This window comes from Condylura cristata, unplaced genomic scaffold (assembly GCF_000260355.1).
Source record: "Condylura cristata isolate star-nosed mole 26May11 unplaced genomic scaffold, ConCri1.0 scaffold00028, whole genome shotgun sequence".
NCBI classification, from domain to species: domain Eukaryota; kingdom Metazoa; phylum Chordata; class Mammalia; order Eulipotyphla; family Talpidae; genus Condylura; species Condylura cristata.
This window is the reverse complement of record NW_004567129.1, coordinates 27849018-27873799: the sequence shown is the minus strand read 5'-3', so window position 1 is coordinate 27873799 and position 24782 is coordinate 27849018. Positions and strand designations below refer to the sequence as shown.

The 24782-nt window shown below is 56.0% G+C and overlaps 2 protein-coding genes across 6 annotated transcripts in view; both read right to left on the bottom strand.

Annotated features, from left to right (window-relative positions):
- The window catches only part of PAK4 (p21 protein (Cdc42/Rac)-activated kinase 4), a 46065-nt gene extending 29092 nt beyond the window's left edge, over positions 1 to 16973 (bottom strand). For 2 of the 3 annotated variants that reach the window (XM_012730601.1, XM_004690610.2), the window contains exon 1: positions 9957 to 10086. The gene's annotated coding sequence lies outside the window, so the exon portion shown is untranslated. Of the gene's footprint in view, positions 1 to 9956; positions 10087 to 12289; positions 12415 to 16937 lie in introns of those variants that run through there. The other variant, XM_012730600.1, reaches the window with a different exon arrangement.
- Positions 16974 to 17178: 205 nt separating this feature from the next.
- Positions 17179 to 24782, bottom strand: part of LOC101623974 (iron/zinc purple acid phosphatase-like protein) — an 87358-nt gene continuing 79754 nt past the window's right edge. For 2 of the 3 annotated variants that reach the window (XM_012730603.1, XM_012730604.1), the window contains exons 6-13: positions 24663 to 24725; positions 24453 to 24567; positions 24243 to 24350; positions 24110 to 24167; positions 23950 to 24017; positions 23773 to 23844; positions 19040 to 19177; positions 17870 to 17952 (exon numbers count right to left, since the gene is read on the bottom strand). In XM_012730603.1, coding sequence (XP_012586057.1) covers positions 17887 to 17952; positions 19040 to 19177; positions 23773 to 23844; positions 23950 to 24017; positions 24110 to 24167; positions 24243 to 24350; positions 24453 to 24567; positions 24663 to 24725 — 688 coding nt within the window. In that variant the 3' untranslated portion in view covers positions 17870 to 17886. Of the gene's footprint in view, positions 17264 to 17857; positions 17953 to 19039; positions 19178 to 23772; positions 23845 to 23949; positions 24018 to 24109; positions 24168 to 24242; positions 24351 to 24452; positions 24568 to 24662; positions 24726 to 24782 lie in introns of those variants that run through there. The other variant, XM_004690609.2, reaches the window with a different exon arrangement.

Genomic DNA, 24782 nt, shown 5'->3' with positions numbered 1-24782 from the left:
GGGTCACCAGAGGAGGGCCCAGGCCGGGTCACCAGAGGAGGGCCCAGGCCGGGTCACCAGAGGAGGGCCCAGGCCGGGTCACCAGAGGAGGGCCCGCACGGCCTAGCACTGGCTGGGGGGCCAGGGAGGGTTTCAAGTTGGAAGGCGTCTGCTCTACCTTTGCCACCCCCAGTCCAGCTGGCCCCCAGGAACGCACAGGGATGGCCCCAGATCCTGCTACCCCCACGGGGCGGGACCGGCCCTGCCTGCCTGCCACGCTGTGCACAGACCCCGTGAAGCTGCTTCCCACGTCCCTGAACTGTTCCCTGATAATTAAACCGTAAGCTGATTAGTCAAGGAAAACCTTTAATTAGCCCTTGAAATCGGTCAGGAAAATTACAACCTCTTCTCCGGGCACCCTGCCCGTCCTCTGCCAGGGCCCAGGGGCGGTGCCGGGGGAGGCAGGGAATGGGGGAGGTGGGCTCCTGCCTCTGCTGTGAGAGCCCCACCCGAAGGCCAAACTGAGGGTGCAAGGGATGTGGGGGAGACAGGCCTGACTGCCCTGCCTCGTTAGGGCCCCCCGAGGCGGGCGAGGCCTTTGCTGGAAAAGTCTGATGCCACTGTGCTGTGAGACATCAGAGGAGACGCAAGCGGACGGGAGCCGCTGCGCCACGTTGCAGTGTGTGAGGGCTTGGCTGGCCCGAGTGCCAGGATGCCAAGGACCCGCGCTCCCCCGACCGAGACCTGCAGCCACAGAAAGAGGGTCAGACGGTGCTGCCCGCCCAGGCAACCGGAGCGCGAGGAGGGCGCCGTGGGCCGCAGGCGGGCGCTGAGCACGAGCCGGAATGGGCTGGGCGTCGCCTCTCTCAGGAAGGGGACGCGGTGGGGCCCGGGGAGACACGTGCGGCAGGACGCCGACGTCCCCGCACACGCTCAGCTGCAGAGCCGTGCTGCCTACGGCCACGTGTGGAAAGCAAAACGGGGCTACACAGGACGCGCGCGAGAAATTCCACCACCTTAAAATCAAGTACTGTGGTTCACCAAGGACAAAATAACGTGAAATAAAACTAAGACAAGCCACGGTGGGAGAAGAACATCTTTGGAAGCAAAGGCTAGGATTCAACTCAAACTCTGGAGTAAACAGGTGCCGGCCCGAAGGCCAGCGGCCAGTGGCTGGAGCTGAGCTTCGCAGGAGGGCGCCCCCAAGTGCAATGCCCTGGCTCCAGCTGCGCCACCTGATGGGCACCAGGGACACGCAAGCCAGCTCTGTGGGCACCTGCCTGCCTGCCCTGCCTGCCCACGCCACTCTCATCCCCCTCATCCGTGAAGCGGGTCGAACAGCCAGAGCCGCCTCCGGGGGCCCAGGAAGGCCTGGGCACAAGCGTGGGAGAACCGTGCGGGCACTGCGCCTGGCACACGCAAACCCTCAATCGGTGTCCCCATAATCCATCGAAGGAGTGAGGACTCCAGGGCCTCTCCTGCTCTAAGCCGGAGTGCCCCGGAAAGCTGAGAGCCCAAGACACAGGCTCCAGGGGGTAGCAAGTGGTCTGTTCATCCCCCACCGGGGCCCTGGGGGTCACAAAGGGCCAGGCAACCCAGAGTCAATCGTCACACTGCTACTTCTATGCCAGGCCCAGGATCAATATGCAGAAGCAGGACTTGTGAGAACGACACCCCGAGTAGCCTCAGTTCTACAGAGGAAGAAACTGAGGCACGGAGAGGACGGAGTGGCTGTCAAGAGTCAATCCAGGCCAACTGGAGAACTGAATGTTCTCCAGATCCTCAAAGGCCCAGCACTCACCCACCCGCCTCTGCTGATCTTGTTCATCCAGCAAGCGGCATTTCCTCCTCAGGAAAGCCTGTGCTGTGCCCAGCTGCGCCCCACCCTCCACTCCAGCAACGGCCACTAATTAGAACTCATTCATTCATCCACTCGTTCATCACGTCAGCATTTGGTGAGGGACCACCTCACATCAAGCAGGCAATAAAGCCAGGGAACGGTAAGGCCCAGACCCCTCGCCACCGAGCCAGTAACCAACTAACAGGCCTGCACACTTACATAATCAAGCAGCAAAGGCGTGTGTCAGAAGAAAATCAAGCAGCAGACAGCAACGGTCAGGCGTGGTCACGGATGGGGTGCTGCGGGCAGTGGGAGCAGCATGAACAAGGGCCTGGAGGCAGGCCCAGCCCGGAATGTCCCGGGGTAGCACAGGAGGAGGGAAGGAGACAAGCAGAAAAGCTGGGGCAGGCTCTCAGGGCCTCGGAGGCTTTTCCAGGAGAGGCAAGCACAGAGGGCCCCGGCAAAGCAGGGATGGATCTGCCTCAGCTCCCTCTGGGGGTGTAGGGGCCCAAGGTAGGAGATTCGGGTGGTCTGAACTAGGGGGTGGCCATGACGGTGAGGGGCGAGTTCTAGTGTGAGGGGTGAACGACAGGCTTCCTGACGTGGGTATGGAGGAAGAGGAAGAGCCAGCCAAGAGTCCAGTGGGGATGCCCGCTAGGGAGGCTGGGAGAAACGGGGCTTGGGAGTCTGCTGTAATTCACATGCCACACACATGTCGCTCCCTGGTCACGGCTGGGCCCCACTCAGCGAGGGCTAGTGGCTGGTGACCACCTGTGGGTGCCCGGCCCAGTGCAGGGCTGACCAGGAATAAGCACTTGATGCCCACTGTCAGGGTGGGTAAGGGCTGGCGTGGACAGGACGCAGGGAAGGTGCGATCTCCCTCTCGATGATGGCCGGCACATGTTACTTTTGCAGTAGAAAAGAATATAAAATGTTCCTAGGTCAAAAGGACAGTTTCAGGCAACGTGCCTCGGCCGTCCAGCCAAGGTGACAACACCGACCCTCTGACCACACGCTCGCTCACGCCCAGCAGATGCCCACAGGGGGACATTCACACCAGCTGGGCCTGTGACGGACAAAGCAACCTGGGTGTGTTCACGACAGGGCACCACACAGCCACAAGGCTGGGGGCGTCGCAAGCATGGGGGACCACAGACTGAGGACACGGTCCCAGTAACCTAACTTTGTAAGCAGGCAAGCTGGCTTTCCGTACATCCAGAGTGCCACCTGGCAAAAGCCACTGGACAAAGCAGGACCGGGCCCTCCTTGGTGGCACAACAGGTTAGGACACAGCACTGCAAGCTGGCCACAGCCACTTCAGTGTGAGTTGGATCCCCGGCCCCGGAGCTGACCCACAGGGCACAGCAGACCTCTCCTGTCTCCCCACTGCTCCCCTCAGCAGTGTACTTCACTGATCTGCCTGTCTGCTCCCCACTCTGTCTCTGGTGAAGCCTCTCACCGCCCCTGCATCTTTGGCCTGCACCCCACTTTTATATGCACAAATACATCTTTAAAAAAAAGAAAAAGAAAAAGCAGGACCTTGGTGACCTCAAGGTGAGAGGAGTGGCCTCTAGTGGGGTCATGACCACAGGGTGAGGGGCTTCTGGGTACATGTGGCGAGGGGCCCTTGCCGCAGTGTCACTGACCCGTGTGACTTTCCCTCCGCCCATCAGCCTTCGCCGTAAAGACAGCGGCAGACTCACACACCTGCACACGCGTGCACACAGGTGGCCTTTCAGCGTGGATGGGGGGGCAGGCTGCTGTGGAGACCTGGCGGGTGGGGGCGGAGCTGTGGAGGGCCCTGTGGGCAGCAGAGGAGTGCCCCTAGGGGAGAGGGGCGGGGCTGCTGGGGGGCCTCCCGCTGTGTCCTACTTTCCCCTCAGTCTTCCCAGGACGGGAGGGCAGGGGCAGGAGGCGCAGGCCAGCTGCTCCCCCGGTGTGGGCGTGGCTGAAACTGGCCTGGGGAAGCAGCCCGAAACCTCAGCACAAAGCGGCTCTCTACAGCCAGGCGGGGTGGGGGCAGGGAGAGCCCGGAGGGAGCCTCTCAACGGGACCGGGCTGGGCCATCCACTAGCAAGGTGTTCCCCTCACAACTGCTGCTGCCGCCTATCTGGGATGAAGACATGGTGGGGCGCTTCCAACCCCTGGGGTTTAGTGATGGGGTGCCGAGGGCAAAAACCACAGGTTAGCAGCCCAGGTCCAAACCCCAGCCCTGTGGGGCTGGGTGACCCCTGGCAAATTCCCCAAGTTCTCGATTAACTTTCCTCTGGAAGGGGAGCACAGTGACAGGGCTGTGGGGCTGCCCGAGGCTGCAAACACCAGAGGGCGGCTGGGGCACAGGCCCTGCGGCCACGCCCCACCTGACGGTTATGAATTTACAGGTTCAAAATGGCCAGATGAGGGGCGCCATGACACCCCCATTTTACAAATGCAGCATCAAGGGGCTGGTCTGGGGTCCACAGCTAAGCTGGAGTCCCTGCGGCCACCTTGCCGGTGCCAGACATCAGACAGGCTGAGCGCCCAGGCTGGAGCCGGTGGGCCCGGGGCTTTCCCAGCCGGGGCATGGTTTCCTCTTCTCAAAGAAAGTGGCTTTATCACAAATAACTCCCCCCCCAAGGAGACACAGGTGACTTTATTCTTGACTCACGTCAAGATCAGAGGTCACATGGCTGGCTGCCGGCAGAGAAGCAGGCATCGCCATCCAGGCTGCACACAGGGAACCCTGGCACCACAGGGCGGGGACGCCGACGAGCTCAGCTCTCTAAGCAGGCCTCCAGCACCCCTCAGAGCCTGGCGGTGAGGTGGGGGGTGGGGGCCTGCTGGAAGGAGGGGCCTGCAGGGTGCCGTGGGAGACACATTCCAGAGGCTCCGGTGTCCTGACAACCAAGGGTGAAAGACGCCAGGGTGGGCCGGCCCGGGGACTCCAGCTCCAGCCAGTAAAAGCAATGGCAGGAGCGCGAGTGGCAAGAAACCTCTCCAGAAGAAACGGGCCACTCGCTCGGGCAAGGGGCCCCGCGGCCACGGCAGGAGAGACGCCCTGGTCCCCGATACCCTCCTGCACTGTGTGCGGCTTTTCTGTGATTATTTAGGGGAGGGAGGTAATACCTGCAGAGGGAGCAAAAATGTGCCTTCTTAAAAGTAAAACGTTAAGGAAAGAGAAATGAGGCTGGTAGCACCGCCTCCCGGGCTCTCTGGAGAGGTGGGCGACGAGGCTCATGAAGCACGCTCGGAATGGCAGCTGGGCCGCGCAGGGGCAGGGGCCGGAAACTGCGGGGCCGGGGTCTGCACCTCGCAGCCGGCCCCCTGCCCATCCCCCCAGCACCCCCAGATGAGGTACTATCATCCCCACCTAACAGGTGAGGGTCTGCAGGCCCAAGGGGAGCCTTCTTCAGGGGCGCCCAGCTGGGGGCAGGCTGAGGCGTGTGCAGGCTGTGCCCTACCAAGAAGCGGCTCTCGCCCCTAAGGACGCAGCAGATTGCCTCGTACCCTGGGAAGGTCAGGGCAGGCCGGCAGGCCCCAGGGGAAGGCTGCTGTGAGGGTGGCCTCTGGCATCCGCACAGCTGTCCCCTGGGACCCGGGAGGCGCGCCTGGGACCGCCCGGCCCCCTCCTTGCCTTCCTGTGCTAGCTGGCAGGCGACAAGCCCCAGCCCCGGATGGAGGCTGTGGTGGGAAGGGTCCCGTTTTCCTGGCTGTGACTTGGAAGGAGACTGCTTCCTGCTGGCGGCATCTGCGGCCGCCCGGCCTGGGCGATGGGAGAAACAGCTGCTGGGGACACCCCGGCCGGCGTCTGGCCAGGAAGTCTGGTTCACTGTGAGCCAGCAGGACATGGAGGGTGGAGGCAGAGCACAAGAAAGGCAAGGGGGCTCAAGGGGGCTCTAGGGGGCCCTGAGCGGCACAGAGACCCAGTGCCCAGAAACCACCCAGTCTGAACAGGTCCCCAGGGTGCTCCCCTCCAAAGAGGGGCCTGGATGACCAGCAACTGGACGGGAAGACTCCCAATCTCTGCAAGCCGCTTCCACTCCCTGGTGAGAGCCTCAGCGAGCCGGACTTCTGCAGCCCAGGCCTAGAGCCCAAGTCCTGCCTCCGCTGCTCACCCGCAGCGTGACCTTGGGCAAGCCACACATGGCGCCGGGCCTCAGTTTCCCCATCTCTGAAACAGGGTAACAGATCCAGCACGGCAGGCTGTCTTGAAGATCACGAGTGCATATGGGCAAACACACAATCGCAGACGGCACGCAGGACGCTTTCATCACCCCCACCCCCACCCCATCAACCTTCTTTTCCTGCCTGTCACTGCAGCGTCCCCATGATCTGTTCCCCACATGGCAGCCTGAGTAATCTCTGTAAGAGGGAAACCAGATGTGGCTTACAGTGCTCCAAAGACTGCCCACCACACAGAGTGCAGCGCGCCTCGTCATCCACCCACCCTGGCTGTGTCTGTCACCTCCTCCGTCACTCCCTGACCTCACTGCCGATGCTGCTTCGGGCCTGGATGGCAGTGTGGTCCGTCCCAAGTTTATTTAGACCGCAGGGCCCTTGCACATTCTGCTCACCACCTGCCCCATTCTTCCACCTTCACTTCAGGCCTGGCTCATGCTTTTTTATCAGCGAGATGGCCCCTTCTCCACAAGCCCTCGCTGACTCCCCAGGCTGGGTCAGGTGCCTCCTCTGACTCCCGGTGTTTGTGCCTCCCCGCCCCTGAATGGGCCCTCTGTCTGTGCCTCCCCAGGCCAGCCCAACCCCTGTGGGCTGTCACTGTCTGGGGACAGGTCTGTCTCCTTTCTGGGGTGTGATCCATGACGGGAGGGCAGGACTGTGTGGGTCACCACTAGGCCAAAGCTTTGCCTGTCCGTCTGCTTCACCTCTTTCCTCATGGGTTCGAATTCATACACCTGCCCAACTGTCAGTCCTGGGAGAGGTCTCCCTGGGAGTCGGGTCACAGTTGCAGCCACAGCCCTGGATGCCCGGGGAACAGAGAAAGACGCCCTCCCCAATCTGCTTCCTCCTCTGAAGGTGGGGGTTCGGTGAGGTAGGTGTCAGACCCCAGTAAAACTTGCCTCATGAACCAGGTCCCCAGCTTTCCCAGACCACTTGTCAGGAAGGGGGGCCTCTGATCTCACAGCTGAGTAAATCATTTTAGCAAGAACCACAAACTCGCCCAGAGCTGGCCTCAGAGCAAAGGGGTCCCCTGGCCCACCAGGAAGCATGAGGAGAGTGCTTTGGCATTTCCACTGCCAGGCATACCCAGGAGACTGGGCACAGGGAAACATGTTCTAGCATAGTCATTGCATCACAGTTTGTCAAAGTTCCATTGCAGAACCACCAAAAGGCCCCCAAAATTGAATAGGTAACTCCTAGGAGGCACAACACAGGGAGAAATACCCCACAGCAGGGAGAGCAGTGACCTGTCCCGGGCTGGACTCATCTGCTCAGAGAAGCAGCCAACTCCAATGCTGAACAAGAAAGGCAGGTCGTTTATGTGATACCATTTACCCGCAAACACTGGGGTAAACTCGGGTCAGCACTGGCGCGCCCCAGATCACGTGCACTCAGGCCTATGGGCCCGGGCAGCGTCCTTTCAAAGTCTCCCAGGTGCCCCAGGGTGGCAGAGCTGAGAGCTCTTGCTGTATGCTGGCGGCGCGTTCAAGGGAGGGCAGTGAGCCTGCAGGAAAGCGGGCACCCGATCCAGCAGAGCGCAGCCCCCGGGGTGGCTGGAGGGTGCAGGCCCTGCACTGTGTCCACGTGTCCTGACCCAGGCCGGACGCTGCAGGCGTGGGGGTTTGTTATAACTGAAAGCTCTACTTTTCCACTAGTCTAAAATGTATCACAAGGAACAAAGTTGGCAAAGAAGAAATCACTGGCCCAAGGTCCCACAGCTGGTGAATGAAGACACAGCAAGCACCTGAATGTCATGTGGGTCCCCATACCAAAGCCCCAGCCCTGAGGCAGCAGGCGAGCTGGCCTGGGCTGCAGGCAGCGGCAGGCAGCGAGTCCACTCACTGGGCCTGCACAGCCAGGCGGGGGTGGGGCGGCCAGTGAAAGCCAGGAGGTGGGGAGAGGTCCTTCCCACACCTCTGAGGCCCTCCCCAGGTAACTGGAGCAGGCCGGCCTTGGGCCAAACCCTTATAGGCTGCATCCGCATGGCACATCTGAGGAAGCTACTACCACTACTCCCACTTTGCAGCGGAGGAAACAGGTCCAGAAGAGTTCAGCAACGCGCCCAGTCACCCAGCTTGGGTGGCATGGGGCTGGGGGCAATCCAGGCACCCCCAGGCACCACTGCTTTCAGAACTGCTCCCCAAGCCCCCCTCACAGCAGCAGGCACAGCTCATCTGCCAGGCTGTGCACGCCAGGGATCTTACTACCCTTTCACAGGTTACCTGTTACCCACAGACCCCCAACTCTGCACCCACCCCCTGGCCTCCACTTGTGTGCAGGGCCTTTGCACACACCGTCCCTTCCGCCTTGTGCCTCTTTTCCCGTCCCGGCGGAGGCCAGGGGCTGTGTGTCCCGTCTACTGCTGCAGCCCCAGCATCCAGCAAGGGCCCGGCATTCATCCCCACCCCAAGCATCCACTGCAGACCAGGCAGAGCTAAAGGTGGGGATTCGGGGAAGGAACAACTCAGAGAAATTCCTGTCGGCTTGGGTCCCACATTCTAGTGGGGGCACTGGGCCTTGAGAATGAGCAAGGGCAGAGCAGTGGGCTAGGGAAAAAACAAGCGAGATAAGAGTGTCAGAGGGCAGTGCGAGCTAGGCTGCAGGCGAGGGACTGACTGGTGAGTGAGGGGGTGGGGTGGAGAAGGATTCCTGGCAGAGGCAACAGGAAGGTCAAAGACCTGATGAGAGGCAAAAAGCAGAGAGCTGAACAGCAAACAGGTCCTGCGGTTGGGCGGGGGATGGGGAGGGCAGTGGAAAAGAGGTGGGGCCTTGGAGGACCATGATGAGCCATTGGGGTTTTAGTTTACCTGGACACCAGCTCACCCACAGACACCCCATTCCACAGGCCTACTGGGACCCCTCCTCCCAGATCACACCCTCCCAAGACGGTCAGACAGTCTGTTCCTGCCCTGGGAGTGGCTCGGCCTTGCCCAGGCCCTGCTTCCAGGAACAGACCTGAAATTTCGCTAGGAAGTGGCAGTCCAGGCCTGGGGCTCTGGAAGCCTCAGACGCAGCCCGGCATCCGCCTCAGTCACTGAGCGGAAGGTCTCCAAGCCTCCCTCTTTCTGTCTGTAAAGTGGGTCCACGCGGCACCCACCTCACCGGACTGTAAAAGCAGGCGCGGCGCTGAGCGGTGCCAAGCGCCACTGGGTATCAACCCACGTGATGACTACTTGAGAGGCAACAGCACCACAGGGCTCCCCCCAGGACTCTCCCGCTGGGGTCGCTGCCCCACAACCCTGCCCCACAACCTCCGACCGGGTCCGGGCAGGTCACCCAGCCTCTTCACAGCACCGACCCTGAGGCTGTCATGAGGATTCAGCAGACATAACACATTTAGAACAGGGCCGGGCACACAGTAAGAGCGTTCCGAGCGTTGTCTGTTATCGTCATTATTTGTGGGAGCAGGTTTCCCCTCCCTCCAGCAAGAAGCACCTTTGACCTCTCTCTGGGGTGCCCCTGCTCCTCCTCCCCAGTAATATGCCCCACTTGTGTGGTGACTTTAAGTCCCTGGGGACCTCATCAGTCTGCCATCAGATTCTGACCTTTGCCCCCTTTGGCCACGACCCATCTCGGATTCCACAGATGATGCCCCCCCAACTAAATCTCATTCATCTGCTCCGCGGGCAGACTCAAACCACCCCCCCCCCCTGCAGCCCCACCCGGCCGTGACCTCTAACTCTCGCAGGTGCACCCTCCCTTCAACGTATTAAAGCTGACGCCCCATTCCTCCGAACCCCCACCTCAAATTTCCAACTTTGCGCTCCCCTTCGCCACGCCCCCGCCTCAATAATTTGACCTCTGACCTCTATTAGGCCTCCCTAGCCCCCCATAAGGGGTGACCCCCGACCCCTCAGACACGACCCTTCCCCCATGAGTGAACTTTAACCCCAGCGGCCCCGCCCCCAACTTGCGTAAACGTTCTCCCACCACCCTGGGCCGGCCCACCGCAATCCTCCGGCCAGACCGCTTAGCCTACCAGCTTGGTGCTGTAGTCGCTCGCGACCCAGCTGCTCCGCGCGGAACGCAGAATTCTCGCGCCGCCTTCAGCTCTCTTGCGCCGCCGCCACCGCGGCCACTGCCGCCGCCATGTTGAATCCCCAACGAACATCCGGGGCTTCCCCCCCTCGCCGCCCACCAGTCCCCATAGCAACAAGACTGACCGGCCCGGGAGCCGGGCCCTTTTGGGGGCGGGGCTGGGAGCCTGATAGCGTCCGTTCCAGCCTCTGATTGGTGAAGATTGTCCAATCGGAGACCTTGGGCGGAAAATGCCAAGCCGGGATTGGAAAGTTTGGAAAGGGTGCCGGGAAGCTGGCCCTGGCTTACTCGGATTCTTAAAGAGGAAATGACTCCTCTGTAACAGTGTTTCCCACCTTCCCGCAGAAGGGGTTCGCGGGTGCGAGGCAGTAACCGGTGATAATGGCCCAGAACAGTCCTCGCGCATTTACCGTGTGCCACAGGACTTTATTTGCCGTGTCTCGCCGAATGCCCATTCCAACCCTATTGTATTATGAATGCCCATTTTACAGATAAACAACCCGAGACCCAGAGGGGCAAACTAGCTGGCCAAGTTTTGAACGACGGTCTGAGTTCCAGACCATGACACTATTTGCTTTTATTCGTTGCTGTCGTTTCTTAAAAGCAATTAATTTGTCAACAACACAAAAACAGAAAATGCCAGCGCAACAAGAGCCTCATCAATGACACTCGACGTCACTCAGAACTCCAGCCACTAGCTGGTGTTCTCGTGGTGGAAGAGTTCTACTCAGCTGTCGCCCATCAATGAGATTACTCCTGCACACCCTGAATAAAGTAGCGAACATCAAGCATCCCTCTCACACGCTTCTAAACCCCTACCCTTGTTGGCTTTTTCTTAATTTCCATTGGAACTTACTAGATAATTAGTTAATGATAGGTACAGGTTTGGGTTTGTCTCTCCTGCTGGAACCTATGCTCCAGGAGAACGTGGATTTGGGTCTGTTTTCTTCACTGTGGCCACCCGTTGTCCTGGCATTATTAACAGATCCTCAGCAAACATTTGTTAGACGGTGGGTCAGGTGTGGTGATTCCACCTCCTTAGAGATAGTCTTAAATGTTTAGTGTGTACAATACAGCGAATTGCACATAGTAGGTGTTTAATGTCTGCAGAAGCAAATGAATGAACGATTAAGCGATGAGTCTTTTTTTGTGCACTAACTAAAAACAGAACAGCAATGCATTTATAAAGACTTTTATATCTTGGGAAAACAAGATTATAAACATCACCAGTATCTTTCCATGTCATTAAGTATTCTTCAAGAACATTAATTTTAATGGCTGCATAAGATGCCATCCTACCAATGAACTCTAATTTGTTTAACCACTCTTTCTTGTTGAACAGCTGAACTGTGATAAATATTTTGCTATTATAAATAGTTCCCGGCCAGAAAATCCAAGCAGCTAAGTGTTTGGGCACATCGCTAATTATTTCCTTTGAAGATTACCAGAAATGGAACTGCTGGGTCAAAGGAAATGTACATCTCTGAGATTTAATAATAGTAAATCTTTCCATGTTTGCAGCATTTCTGTGCACTGTGCATAGTGCTAAGCCGCGTAAATTTAATAACAGGGGCTATGATTATCCCTGGTTTCCAGAGGAGGAAACAAGCTTAAAGGCATAACTTCATGCGTTCAAAGTCACACTCCAACACGGGGTAGAGCCGGGACTCGTCGCGATGCGTGACTCCAGGGCAGGGCTCTCGCTAGCTGCCCTCTGCTGCCTCCCCGCGGCCTGGGGCGCACATTGCTTAAACGTGCGACCGCGTTCCGACCAACACTACCTCCAGCGGGGGAAAGAACCGGCACTTTGAAGTACCCTCGCCAGCATTGTACATTCTTGTTTTTGTGCTCTTTTGAAACTATTTGGCTTACAGAGTCTCTGTATTCAAAATCAAAACTAGTAGCTAAGATGACAGCATTTTATTCAGCTCACAGTGATGGGAAGAGTCAGATGCTGCTTTTGCCTCTTGAGACCCTGGACAATCTTCAGCACAGGACTCCAGAAGTCCCTTGTAACTTAGCTGGGTAGACTAGAAGGGTAAACCTAATCCTAGTCAAAGACCAATGCTTTGGAACAAGACTGTTGATTAACTTGTACCCAGGACTCCTCGGGATAGACAAGCAGGCACACTCCTACTTTGGGTACCTGGGACAAGAGACTCAGTCCCCAAAGAAGCTCTTATGGAAGAGGGGCGCAGGGCATGACCCTCCAAGGGTGGAAACAGAGATGAAGGCAAGGGGGCTTTGGTTTGCAAAAAGGGTGGGCCGTGTCACCTGGGAGCCGGCCCCACTGCAGAGCCAGGAGTCAGAATCCACCTCCGACAGGTCCCCGGCAGGTCTGATCACCTTTCCTGATCAGGAGCACTGAGCTTGAGCACGGGCCCTCAGGTCGTCCTCCTCTATAATCATCAAGGGAAAAGATAAATGGGACTAGATAGGTGGCAAGCAACTGTTTTTGTCTTTTACATATAAAGAACTTTACAAATCAACATGAAAGGTGAACATGCAGTAGAAAAGTGGCCAAAAAACCCAAGCACATGAAAAAATAGTGAAGGAGGCCCTCCCCGGTGGCACAACGGGTTAAAGCACAGCACTATGAAGCTATTGCAGCCATGGCAGCACGAGTTCAATCCCCAGCCCGTGAGCTGACCCACAGGGTGCAGCAGACCTCTCTGGACCAGCCTGCTGCTCCCCTCAGCAGTGGATTTCAGTCCATCTGCCTGTTGTGCTCCCCGCTCTGTCTCTGGTGAGTCCTCTCACTCCCCACACCTCTGGCCTGTACCCCAGTTCTGTATGCATAAGTAAATAAATCTTTTTAAAAATAAAAATAATTTTTTTTCATCTTGTTTTGTCATGATTGATGTGTCATACTTATCAATCTGCTGCACATTTAAGTTGCTTCCATACTTTTCATTGCTTCCTATGCTTGATCGTTCTGAACACTTTACCTGTCCCTAATCATCCCTAATCCTCCCCACATCTCTATAGATGGGTCCTCAGCCCCCGTGCCCAGAGGAGGAAAGCATGCAGCTTTGCTAGAATTTGAACTAGGAAGTTTGACTTTAAAGCTGATGTATATAAAGCTGTTTAACATCATTTAATAAATCTACTCACTGAGTATCTTCTGTGTGTCAAGCCTGTTGACGATGACAACTGCAAACATTTATTGAGCGTTTCTCTCCAGCAGATCCCACTAAGCCCTCTTTTAACCACCCCCCCCAACAATCCTATGTACAATTGTTCTCCCCCTTCTAGTGATATGCAGACTGAGGCCCAGAAAGGTTAAGTAATTTCTCTAAAGTCACACAGACAGCCTAACTTCAGGATCTAGGCTCCTAGACATTCCTTTTCAGAAGTAGATAATAAACACACAGGTAAGTAAATACATTGAATAAGATGATGAACAGAGGTCAAAATGTGTCCTGGATACGCCCAGGCCACCTTCAAAGGAATGCAGAAGATAGTACCCAGCAATCCCACCCCTAGGTATTTAATCACGGGAAATGAAAGCATCTACTCACACAATGACTGGGCCAGGGATGTTCACAGCAGTCATTTTCATAATTGTTCCAAACTGGAAACAACTCAAAGTATTCATCAACAGGAGAACAGATAAATAACTTGTAATATATTCTTTCCCTGGAAACATACTTGGCAATAAAAAAAAATGCCAGGTCTGCAGGACAAGGATGCATCTGCAGATGCATTAGAATAAGCAGGACAAGCCAGTCTGAAAGGCTTCTCTCCTGCAGCATTCTGGGAAGGGCAATCTAAGCTAAGGGGACTGAGATGGTTTGTTGTTTATGTTTCTCATATAAATCCAGTCCTGCCTCAGGGCCTTTGAACCTGCTAATCCCTTTGCCTGGATGGTTCTTCTGGGCTTTAACTAAAACTCCTTGGGGTGCAATATCATCTCCTCAGCGATGCCTTCCTGGATGCCACCTCTAAAGTACCATTTACTGTCCTCCACTTCACATCTATCTTCACAGCATCCATGGCTTCTTCTCTCCCACCTCCAGCAGAATTAAGCTTCAACATTCAGAAGCAGAAACAAACGTCCTTTTGGCCCTTATGTTATCTCCAGCTGTGGTTCCCAGAGGTGCAAAGTTCCTTTGTGGTTTCTGGTTGCAATCAACACAAGCCACTCTTGGCTGATTTGAGCGGCCAGGCACTTTCAGAAAGAACGAATCCTCTGCAAGAACAGCCCGCTGCTCTCCTGACCACAGTCTCCCTCCCTCCTGGAGCCCACCAGGCCAGCGTCCGTCCGTCAGACCTAGCTCAGCTTTGCCTCCCAGAAGCCCCAGCGTTTCCGGCCCTGCAAGCTGCCCCTTCCGGGGCTTGTCCTCTATCACACGTGCCACAATCAGCTCTTTCTGCCACCAGCTTTGTGCTCAGAAGTGGGAGCCGCAAGGGCTGAGCCTTCTTATGATTCATTCACCAGTCACAGTCATCCCTGCTATGTGTTACCGGCTTCTCGGTGTCGTGTGCTGTGCTGACCATTCTGCCTGTATGGCTCCTTCCTTCCTCCATGCCTTGTTTACTGAGCAACTACTGTGCTATGGGGTGGCTGGGTCCTGGGGCTGCGGGGAGAACCGAGCCAGCAGATGGGCGTTCACCTTCTGAAGGAGATAAAGTATAAATGATCAAGCATGTGGCCATCCAGTACGTCACCACGACCAAGTGACTGAAGGAAAGAGGAGGAAAGCAGGTGGGGGAGGGGAAAGGGAGATGCTGGTTTTTTTGTTTTTTTTTTTAAGATTTATTTATTTCTGCATACAGAACTGGGGTACAGGCCAGAGGTGCAGGGGCGGTGAAAGGATCCCCAGAGACAGAGTGGGGAGCAGAACAGGCCGACTGACAAAGTGCACTGCTAAGGGGAGCAGCAGGTGGTCAGGAGAGGTCTGCCGCGCCCTGTGGGTCAGCTCCGGGTCAGCTCCGGGGCGGGGATTGAACTCGCTCCGAGGAGGCTGCGGCCAGCTTGCAGTGCTGCGTTTAGCCCGCTGCGCCACCAGGGAGGGCCCGGGATGTTGTCTCAACAAGGTGGTTAAGACAGGTCTTGGGAAAAGGGGTGATGAGAGCAAAGATCTGAAGGAGGGGGAAAGGGCACCTCGTGGGCACCTGTAGTGAGGGACCAGCCAGGTGGGGGCACCTGATGTCTTTGCGACCAGTGTGACTGTGACTGCAGCAGAGTGGGCAGGGGTGAGCTGTGGATGATGAGGGCAGGAAGGACACTGGCAGGTCCTGTGAGATGGCCACTGGGAGGACACTGGCTTTTAGCCCAGGGAGACGAACCACAGGAGGGGCCAGGCAGGGGAGGGATACGAGGGGACGGGGCCCCTCGGCTACATGTGGGGAGCAGACTGGGGGTGGGAAGGGCAGAGCCCAAGCAGGAGGTGAGTGAGAGGCGGCGTGGCCGGGCCCGGGTGGGGGCTCGGCCATGAGGGGAGGGGACCAACTCTAGATGGATTTTAAAGGCAATGTCCATCAGGATTTACTAGCTGACCGAACGTGGGACACGAGATGGAAAAGAAAGAGTCAAGGACAACAGCAGGCTTTCAACCTCATTTAATCCCAAGGCCACCTCACAAGGTACCAGTCACCATTCTTTGGGTACAGAGGGAGAAAATGAGGTTCTGAGAGGGAAGCCAGTCCCGTAGGATGAGCCATTTGTTAACTGCTCTCAGCCTCGCTGGTCGCTGAGTGGAAAACAGATAAGTAACAGGTGCTGTGCTGAGCATTTTGCTTATATTTCTCCCTCCTCCCTCCCTCCCTCTCTCCGTCCAATGTTTATTGAGCAACTACTATGTTACCAGATTCCCCTTTACTGAGGCTGCAGGGTGCACAGAACCAGCTCAAGCATGCGGACCTCACGTTCTGATGCCAGGGCTGAGACATGTACCCACCTACTGTCTGGCCCCAGTGTGTTCTGTGGAACCCCCCCCCCAAGGCAAGTTCACAGTCTCCCCCCAACCCCAGGCAGAACGAGCCGCCCACTTGGCTTCCAGCTGTCTGCTGCAGCATGCACCAGGGGGACCCCCAGCTGGGGACCTCAGGGGCTCAGAGCATCCTTCCGGGGCATTCCCGCATCGCTCGTCACCGGTGTTGGGTAACCGTGTTTCCTTGCCTCCCACGGGGCATGGCCAGAGCTGAGTCAACGATGTTCTGAGTTGCCCGGCCAGAGCCTGGCATGTGCCGGCCTCCATTAAGGCAACAAGTATTTATTAAGCATCTGTCTTGCGTGGGGCGGGCCCTGGGCACCACCCTCCTGGGGTTGACGGTCTGGTGGGGGAGACAGACCCACCTCCCGACAGCCCTGGCCCAGCATGGGCGGAGGGGTGTGGGAGGGGAGGGGACCCCCACCCAGGCGGAGAAGGGATCTGGAGGTGAAGGACTCATGAATGAACAAGGTGGCCTTGGACTCTCTGCCCAGAGACAGGCCACCCCTGAGCAAGGTAAAGCAACGCAAGAACTGCAGACACTAAGCTAGCAGCGAAGCTGAAGAGGAAGAGCTGAAGTGGCCGCCCGCGGCTCAGGGAAGGCTGAGGCCTGAGGCTGGGAAGGACCCAGCCCCAGGGGCCACAGAGCCTCACACGCCTGCTGTGAGAAAGTAGCTTCTAGAGGCTTCAGGAGCAGAGTGCCTTCTGCTGATAGGGGTGTGTGTAGGGCACAAGCTGTGAGGAGGCTGAAGCTAAGAGGTCAGCCACGGAGCTGAGACCCCCAGGCTGCCCTGAGAGAGGACCCCTGAGTCCTGGGGCAGAGCCAGACCTTTGCCTAGAACTCCTAGGGCCACATCAGGCCTGTCACCTGAGCAGAACGCTGCTGTGACTCCTTCTCAGTCAGGGTGAAGACACGCTCTCTCGTGTCCCAGAGGCCCTATGCCATCTGCCCCACCCCCTACCTGCCCTCACCTGTCTGCACTCACCTGTCTGCCCTCACCTGCCTGCTCCGGCCACATTGGTCTCCTCATTGACACTGCAATAGGGCAGGCGTGCTCCTGTCCCAGGGCCTTCTCACTGGCTGCTCCTCTGCCTGGAAGGTTCTGCCCACAAGGCCTCCCTCAGGTCCCTTCAGATCAAAGCCACCTTCTCAGTGAGGCCTCCCCGGCCATCCTGGTCTCCACCTTTTTTTGAGCACTTAACAGTATCTACACTTCATGCTGTCTGACTTCTGGGAAGAATGTCAGCCCCATGAGGGGAGAGATCTCGGTCTCCTTCACAGCAGTACATGCAGGTGCCCAATGAACAATGGCTGAAAAATGAAAAAGGAAAGAGAGGAAGGAGGAAAAGAAAGGGGGGAAAGAGGAAACCAGCAGGTTGTGAGCACCTCAGACTAGCCAGCTGCCCCTCCAGGTAAGTCAGAGCCAGGCTGGGAAACTGAGGCATGAAGGGACACTAGTGACACTGGTGGCTATGGGGGTCACTGGCCGACGCCAGCCGGGGAGAAAGTTACTGACGCCCCCTGCTGGAAGGTGGCAGCTCAGCCCCCGACCTGATGCAGGGCTGGTGCAGCTCTAACATCACAAGATGGGGGCACCCAGGGGGCATCCCCAGCAGAAGTGCAGAGTCCATGAGCCATAGCTAGAAGCCTCTTTATTCCTGAGGCCCTGGGCATCCCATCCAGTCGCTGCGATGCAGGAGGGCAGGGCGGTGCCACCCAGGACCTACCCCGCTTCACTCTGTGCCAGCACACCAGCCCCTCTGTCACTGTCGGCCAGGCGGTCCACCTCTCCAGGAGGGGAGAGCTGCCCTTGGCCACGAGGGGCCTCAGGAAGGCAGGGGAGTCAAAGCCTGCCCTGACTCCCCACCGGGCAGCGTCTGGGCATACCAACCAAGGCAGCCCCACCTGGTTGCAAACAAGAACTGCCCCTGTCCCTAGAGGTACATCATCCGGCCTTGCAGGGGTCTCACCACCCAGATGTCATCCACAATCTTCCCATCCTGCAAGGGACAAACCAGAGAAAGCATGAGGACTATAGCCCAGAATGTGGGTCTGAGCTCAACACCAGCTTGAGCTTTCTGATGAGCTGTGTGACCTTGGGCCTGTTGCTAGACCTCTCTGAGCCTCAGTTTTCCTCATCTGAACAGTGGGAATGATAGTAACAGTACCTACCTTTCAGACGTTGTGGAGATTAAATGGAATGTTCAAAAGGGTTTAAAGGGAACCCAGCAAATGACAAGGATTGTGTGAGTGGAAGGTGTTATTTTAGAGCTAACCCCAAGGTCAGGTGAACCTTGCTTAATATCCCAGCACAACCACTGTCCCTGGGGCCTTAAGCATGTGATCTGAGGCTCTAACCCTAACTTCTGTATTCCATAAACCAGAGAGAACATTCCAGAAACCAGCAGGAACTGAACGAGACAGCATGAGTAACAAAAGCCTGCCTTGGTGTGTCTCCCACTCTGCAAATGGAAGTCATCTGTCATAAAAAGGTCATCCGTCTTTGAGGGGAGATCCCAGCTCTGGCTGTGTGACTCTGGGAAAATGACTTGCCCTCTCTGAACCTCAGTTCTCTCGTTTGTAAAATGGAAAGATAATCGCCCCCTACAGGACTGCCGCGTCAGTTTTAATAAATATAAAGTGTCTAACCCAGCATAGACCCAGGGCTCAAGCAATACAAGCTGCTGTTATCTCCACATTAGATGGCAAAAACAAAGAAAAGCGAGACCTGATTATTTGGGGCCATCTAACCTTAAACCACGCCTACCACCCACACACTTTATACCACCCTTTTTTTTCTTCCCCTGCTTCATGCGGATAAATACCTTGAAAATTTGCCTGTTTCCAAAACTGTTCTACGCGTGTTATATATTCTAAATCACCCACCCCCTATACAATCCTGTGAGACAGAAGCTACCGTCACCCTGGTAGCTTGAGGTCATCTGGCTGGTAAGTAGCGGAGGTGGGAATGGAACCCAAGATTTTCAGCTCCAGTGTCCATATTTTAACCACCAGGCCCCAAAACGTTGGTGCCCCCATGCCCAACCCCCCCACCGCTGACCTCCAGGCTCCCCCCACCCTGCTGACCTGGTCGTCTGAGACCTGCTGGATGTGGACGTGGGTCCCGTTGAGGATGTGAAGGCGCGTGTACCCATACTCTCTCACCCGCAGGGCGCTCCAGGGCCTCGGGAAGAGGGTGAAGGGGGTCAGCAGCTCCTCGCAGCCCTGCGGGAGACCACCGCTCAGACCTGGGCCTGGGGCAGGCGGAGGACCCGCAGGGAGGCACAAAGTCCTGCCAGGTCAGCCCCTGCTGCCCCCGACGTGGTTAAGACTTGGCCTTGACGATGTTCACAATTGAGTGTTTTGACCCAGCCGGGCAGACTGTGGCCTTGCCTTTGAAGTCTGCATGAGATTCCACTGCTAAAGTTTCGGTAAAAGCCCTGAGCTGGAAGCCACCCAAGAGCCCATCAATGGGGGTCAGTTAAATAAATTATAGAATAGCCATCACAAAGCAGGGTGATCCAGGAAGATGACCAAGACGTATCGTTAAGGGGAAATGACAGCTCACAGACAGAGGAAATAGGGGGTTCTTAATGTGGACAGGACTCTCCAGAATGCTTTTAAAAATCAAGCCTGTGAGAAATATAATAATAATGAACAGCTATATACCAGAGATATTTTACGGGGGTGGAGTGGGGAATGGGATCAAAAACAGTGGGGGGAGGGAAGTGCGCTGGACTATGGTGATAGAACAGGAGTGATTTGGCGATGGGAAGCCCACGGGGATTACAACTGAGATGGAAAAAGGCACAAAATGATGTAAAAGTAAACTACTGTAGGGGCCTCCCTGGTGGCATAGCACTGAGAATCTAAAGCCGCTTCCACATGAGTTCGATCCCCGCCTGCCCTGGAGGTGACCACAGGGCGCAGCAGACCTCTCCTGACCCGCCCGCTGCTCCCCTCAGCGGTGTACTTCGTCGATCTGCCTGTTCTGCTCCCCACTTTGTCTCTGGTGAAGACTCTCACCACCCCTCAGCCTCTGGCCTGTACCCCAGTTCTGTATGTGCAAATAAATCTTTAAAAATAAATAAATAAACTATTATATTGTTATATATATATATATATATATATATATATATATATAAAATCAAGCCTTCAGGACAGGGACGGCTCATTAGCGTGGCAGAAAGCCAGGCCAAGTCAGCAGAGCAGACAAAGGAGCTGGGGAAAAAACCCAAAGCTGTTAGAGGCAAGAATCATCAGTGGGGGCCTCCCTGGTGGCACAAGGGGATAAGTCTCAGCACTATGAAGCTACCTGCAGCCACTATAGCATGAGTTCGATCCCCGGCCAGGGAGCTGACCCACGTGGTGCAGCAGACCTCTCCTGTCTCACCTGCTGCTCCCCTCAGCAGTGGATTTCAGTAGATCCATCTGTTCTGCTCCCCACTCTCTGATAAATCTTCTCACACCCTGCCCTGCCCCCGAGCCTCTGGCCCACACCCCAGCTCTTGCATGCATGCATAAATAAACCTTTCTTTTAAAAAAAAAATTAGTGGATGGTAAGACCAGTGGTGAAAGTTGGAGGAAGAACAAGATATTTGCATAGTTTCAGAGTAGCTTTCCAAGAGACACGTGTTAATTACCAAAATAAGTTCCTAACAAGTATCTTGTCAATTACAAAGGAGAAAAGAGAAACTGGTGGAGAGCAGCCAGACACCCCTTTAACCAGCTGATCAAAGCAGGCATTAGGAGTAATGAGACAGGTCAAAACCACTTGTGCACAGGGAAAATGGAGGTTTCCGAGGTCTCAAGGCGACCAGTGCACTGAGAACACGCTATCACTTTTGTGGATTCTTACTCAAATGTGTACCTTCGATCTAATCATGGGCAAACATCAGACCAAGTTGAGGGCTGGTCTACAAAGCCACTTTGCTGTGCCCTTAGGCAGTTCCAAGGTCAGGATAAATGAATCAGGAGTGGGGAAATGCTCCTGATGAAAGGAAACTAAAGAGACAAGACACCCAAAGAGAACCTGTATTCTTAGGCTCACATCTGGGCCACGAAAAGAAGTCCTCACTTTGAAAGGATATGAATGGGGCGGCTGGTTAAATGTGAGCAGGCTTGTAGGTTAGGGGACAGCCTGTGAGCAGTACTAACTCTGGACTTGTATTAACAGTAGTTACAGTATTAACACTGTAACATAAAATCACCCTGCAACTTCCTCTTCTTTGGATCTGAAAATAGTAACAGTAACGATAGTATTCTATTGACCTAGAGGTAGAAGTGAGAGAAAAAGAGAGACTAAATCAAGTGCGGTAAGTATCTACATTTGGGAAATCCTGGTAAAGAAGAGCTAGAAAGCCTCTGCATTTGTTTTGCAGCTTTGCTGTCAATCCAAGATAATTTCAAAATTCAAAATGAAAGAAAAACGAATCTGTGCTGGGAAAGTCAGAACAGCACTTACCTACAGGCAAGAGACATCACCTGGGGTGGGTGACATTCTATCTTCTGTCCCTGGTATTGTTTGCACAGGGACAGGCAAAGTCAGGAGTCACCCTCAGACACCCCGGTGTTTGGGTCAGGCATCAGATTTTCAATCCTCCCCAGGTAATGCTCATGCACCCCCAGGTTGAGACCCACCAGGCTCTGAAGCATGATCCAAACTCCTGTACCAGGAGGCACCACAACCACATATCTCTGCCGAGACACTGGCTCCCTGGGAGCTGCACAAAACATGATTTAAAGGCCACCCAAGGCCCTCCCTGGTGGCGCAGCGGGTTAAAGCACAGCACTGAGAAGCTAAAGCCACTTCCGCATGAGTTCGATGCCCGCCTGCCGCCTGCCCCGGAGGTGACCACATGGCGTGGCAGACTTCTCCTGACCCGCCCGCTGCTCCCCTCAGCAGTGTACTTCGTCGATCTGCCTGTTCTGCTCCCCACTCTGTCTCTGGTGAAGCCTCTCACTGCCCCTGAGCCTCTGGCCTGTACCCCAATTCTGCATGTACAAATAAAATAAAATCTTAAAAATAAATAAATAAAAATAAATGCCACCCAAGAGGCAGAACCCTGGACAGTGGGACCCCCAAGGCGTGTGGATGGCTGGTGTTCACCTCCTTCCTCTGTACGGTCAGTCGGTCTATCTGTTTATCCACAGAAGTACTGGGGTGTAAGCCAGAGGTGTGGGGGGTGAGAGGATTCACCAGAGACACAGTGGGGAGCAGAACAGGCAACTCTACTGAAACATACTGTTGCGGGGAGCAACAGCTGACACAGGAGAGGTCTGCCGCGCCATATGGGTCAGCTCCCTGGCCGGGGATCGAACTCAGGCCCTAGAGGTGGTACCAGTGAGATTAACCCCTAGGCCACCAGGGAGGCCCTGCAGAGTTTGAATTTTGATCACAAGTGGTTCTAATTTTTTTAAAGATTTTAGAAGACATAATAGTTTATTTTTACACCATTCTGTGCCTTTCCCCATCTCGTTTGTAACCCCCGTGGGCTTCCCATCACCAAATCGCCCGTGTGCCATCACCATAGTGGTTCTGAGTAATTTGTAATAAGACTCAGCATAGAAAATAAGCCCGCTCCCCTTGTGGAAGGGACAGATGCCAAGGGGGCAGGGAAAATGACAGGAAGCTCCTGGGTACCCTGACAACACGGCACATCGAGAGGACATAGGAGCCAGCCCGAGGGTCCCGGAAACCCAAGTGGAGCAGTTGACCAGCACAGCAGTGACAGTCGTCCTGATTCTAACACACAGGCCAAAATTCATCGGCCTCGTGTCCACACAGGCCTGAGTCAATGGCCAAATGACCAAAGAAATGGGGTGCAAGGGACACCTCATCCACACAGAAGGCAGCCAGTGAACAGTTCAAGCAGGGATGTCGGCAACAGGAAGCTCGCAGCAAGACCCATGGAAGGCTCAAACACTCGTGGGGAAAGTCAGGGGAGAAAGAGGACATTGGGGTGACCTAAAAGTCTACCTACACGATTCACTCATTAAAAAGGGCCTATAGGTCCTCCCTGGTGGCGCAGCGGGTTAAAGCACAGCACTGAGAATCTAAAGCCGCTTCCGCATGAGTTCGAACCCCGCCTGCCCTGGAGGTGACCCCATGGCCACGGCAGACCTCTCCTGACCCGCCCGCTGCTCCCCTCAGCAGTGTACTTCGTCTATCTGCCTGTTCTGCTCCCCACTCTGTCTCCAGTGAAGCCTCTCACCCTCCACATCTCTGGCCTATACCCCAGTTCTGTATGAATAAATAAATAAATCTTTAAAAAAAAAAAAAGGGCCTATAATAATTCTTCCCTCTGGGACTGAGGCCACAGAACACTGCGACTGACATGCCCAAGGCACCTCAGCATGAGAGAGCAGAAAAGCCCAAAGGTAGCGAAAGGTAGTGCCTTCTGCAGACATGACTGGCCAGGGGTCCTCACAGTGTGGGGGATGAAAGCCAAGGAACAACAGGGCCAGTGAGAGATCATAAATACTCTGTGGGCGCCTGTGACGGCTACGTCGTTCCTGGAGTCTGCTGGGGTTGTAATGATATAAACCCAAGCCCCAGACCTAGCAGCAATCCCGCCCACCCCGCCAATCACTGCCGGGTGACAATCGTCCAGCTATTTTGCTATCTGAGCCTCTGTTTCCGCATCTGTGCAAAGGGCACGTGCCCAAATTTCTGATCTCCCGGGCTCAGGAGTTGGTGCTGGTGACTGTAACTCTCCTGGGCGCCTCCTCTTCCCCTTCTCCTCCACGCGCTCTGTACCAGATCTCCGCCCCACTGGAAGCCAGAGGAGAGAAGCCGGGGCCCCTCTGGCCCCACTTACAGCAGATCCTGTGATGATGTGGACGGGGCCTCGGGGGTTGGTGTAGGGCATCTCCTGGCTGCCGTTAAACACCTGGAGAAGGGACAGGGGTGGGGCGGTCACACCCATGAAGCCAGGGGCCTGACCAGGGCCCACTGACTCCAGTCACGGGGACCCTCGAGTCTCCGCACACCTCACCTGGTAGTTGTAAATCGGCCACAGCCGTTCATACGAGTGCTCGTGAGCCCAGAGCTGCAGGTCGACCCCTGAGACAGAGAGAGCAAGAGGAGGAGGTGAGGACCCTGGATCCTGCGGAGGTGGCCCGAGGCCACCGGCCCTCCAACCTGCCATCACTCACCATACTTGTAGAAGAGATCCTCCAGCCCGAATAACTTGCCCTGGAGGCCTTTGCGCACCTGGGGGGAGGCAGAGAAGAGGCGGGGTGACTGGCTGTCCCCGCCAGGCTCTCACCACCCAGGGAGGGTCCTCACCTTGCTTTCGTGCCGGGTGCAGTCGTCCAGGTCAGCATTGGAACAGTACATGGGCCGGTGCCCCATGGTGATGATCCACGGCCGGCTGGCCCGGTTCTTGTTGGCTCTCTAGCAGGAGAGAGCCGGAGTGACCCACTGAGGGAAGAGAGGGAGGCAGGCGCCAGGCGGGGGAGGCAGGCGCCTCCCCGATTACAAGGGCCTCCGAGTTACCTGCAGGTCACTCTCCAGCCAGTGGAACTGTCTCTCTACCAGGTGGCGGCCGTAATGGAGGAAGAAATAGACCTCAGTGGAGAAGGAGATGATGTGTGCGGGCCCCACATCCCAGCTGGCGAGCAGTCAGAGGACAGGGTCAGAGAGGCGACCTCCTCTGAGTCTCCTGTCCTTAAGGGGCCAGTTCCCCAAGGCCCTGCCCCGAATTACCTGTACCACAGGCCTTCGTTGTTCCCTGGCATGCTGAAGCGAGCCTTGTAGTTAGAGAAGTTGCTGGATAAAAGAAGTAAAATGGTTGGAGGGGAGGGTCTGCCCCAAGCCCCGCCCCAG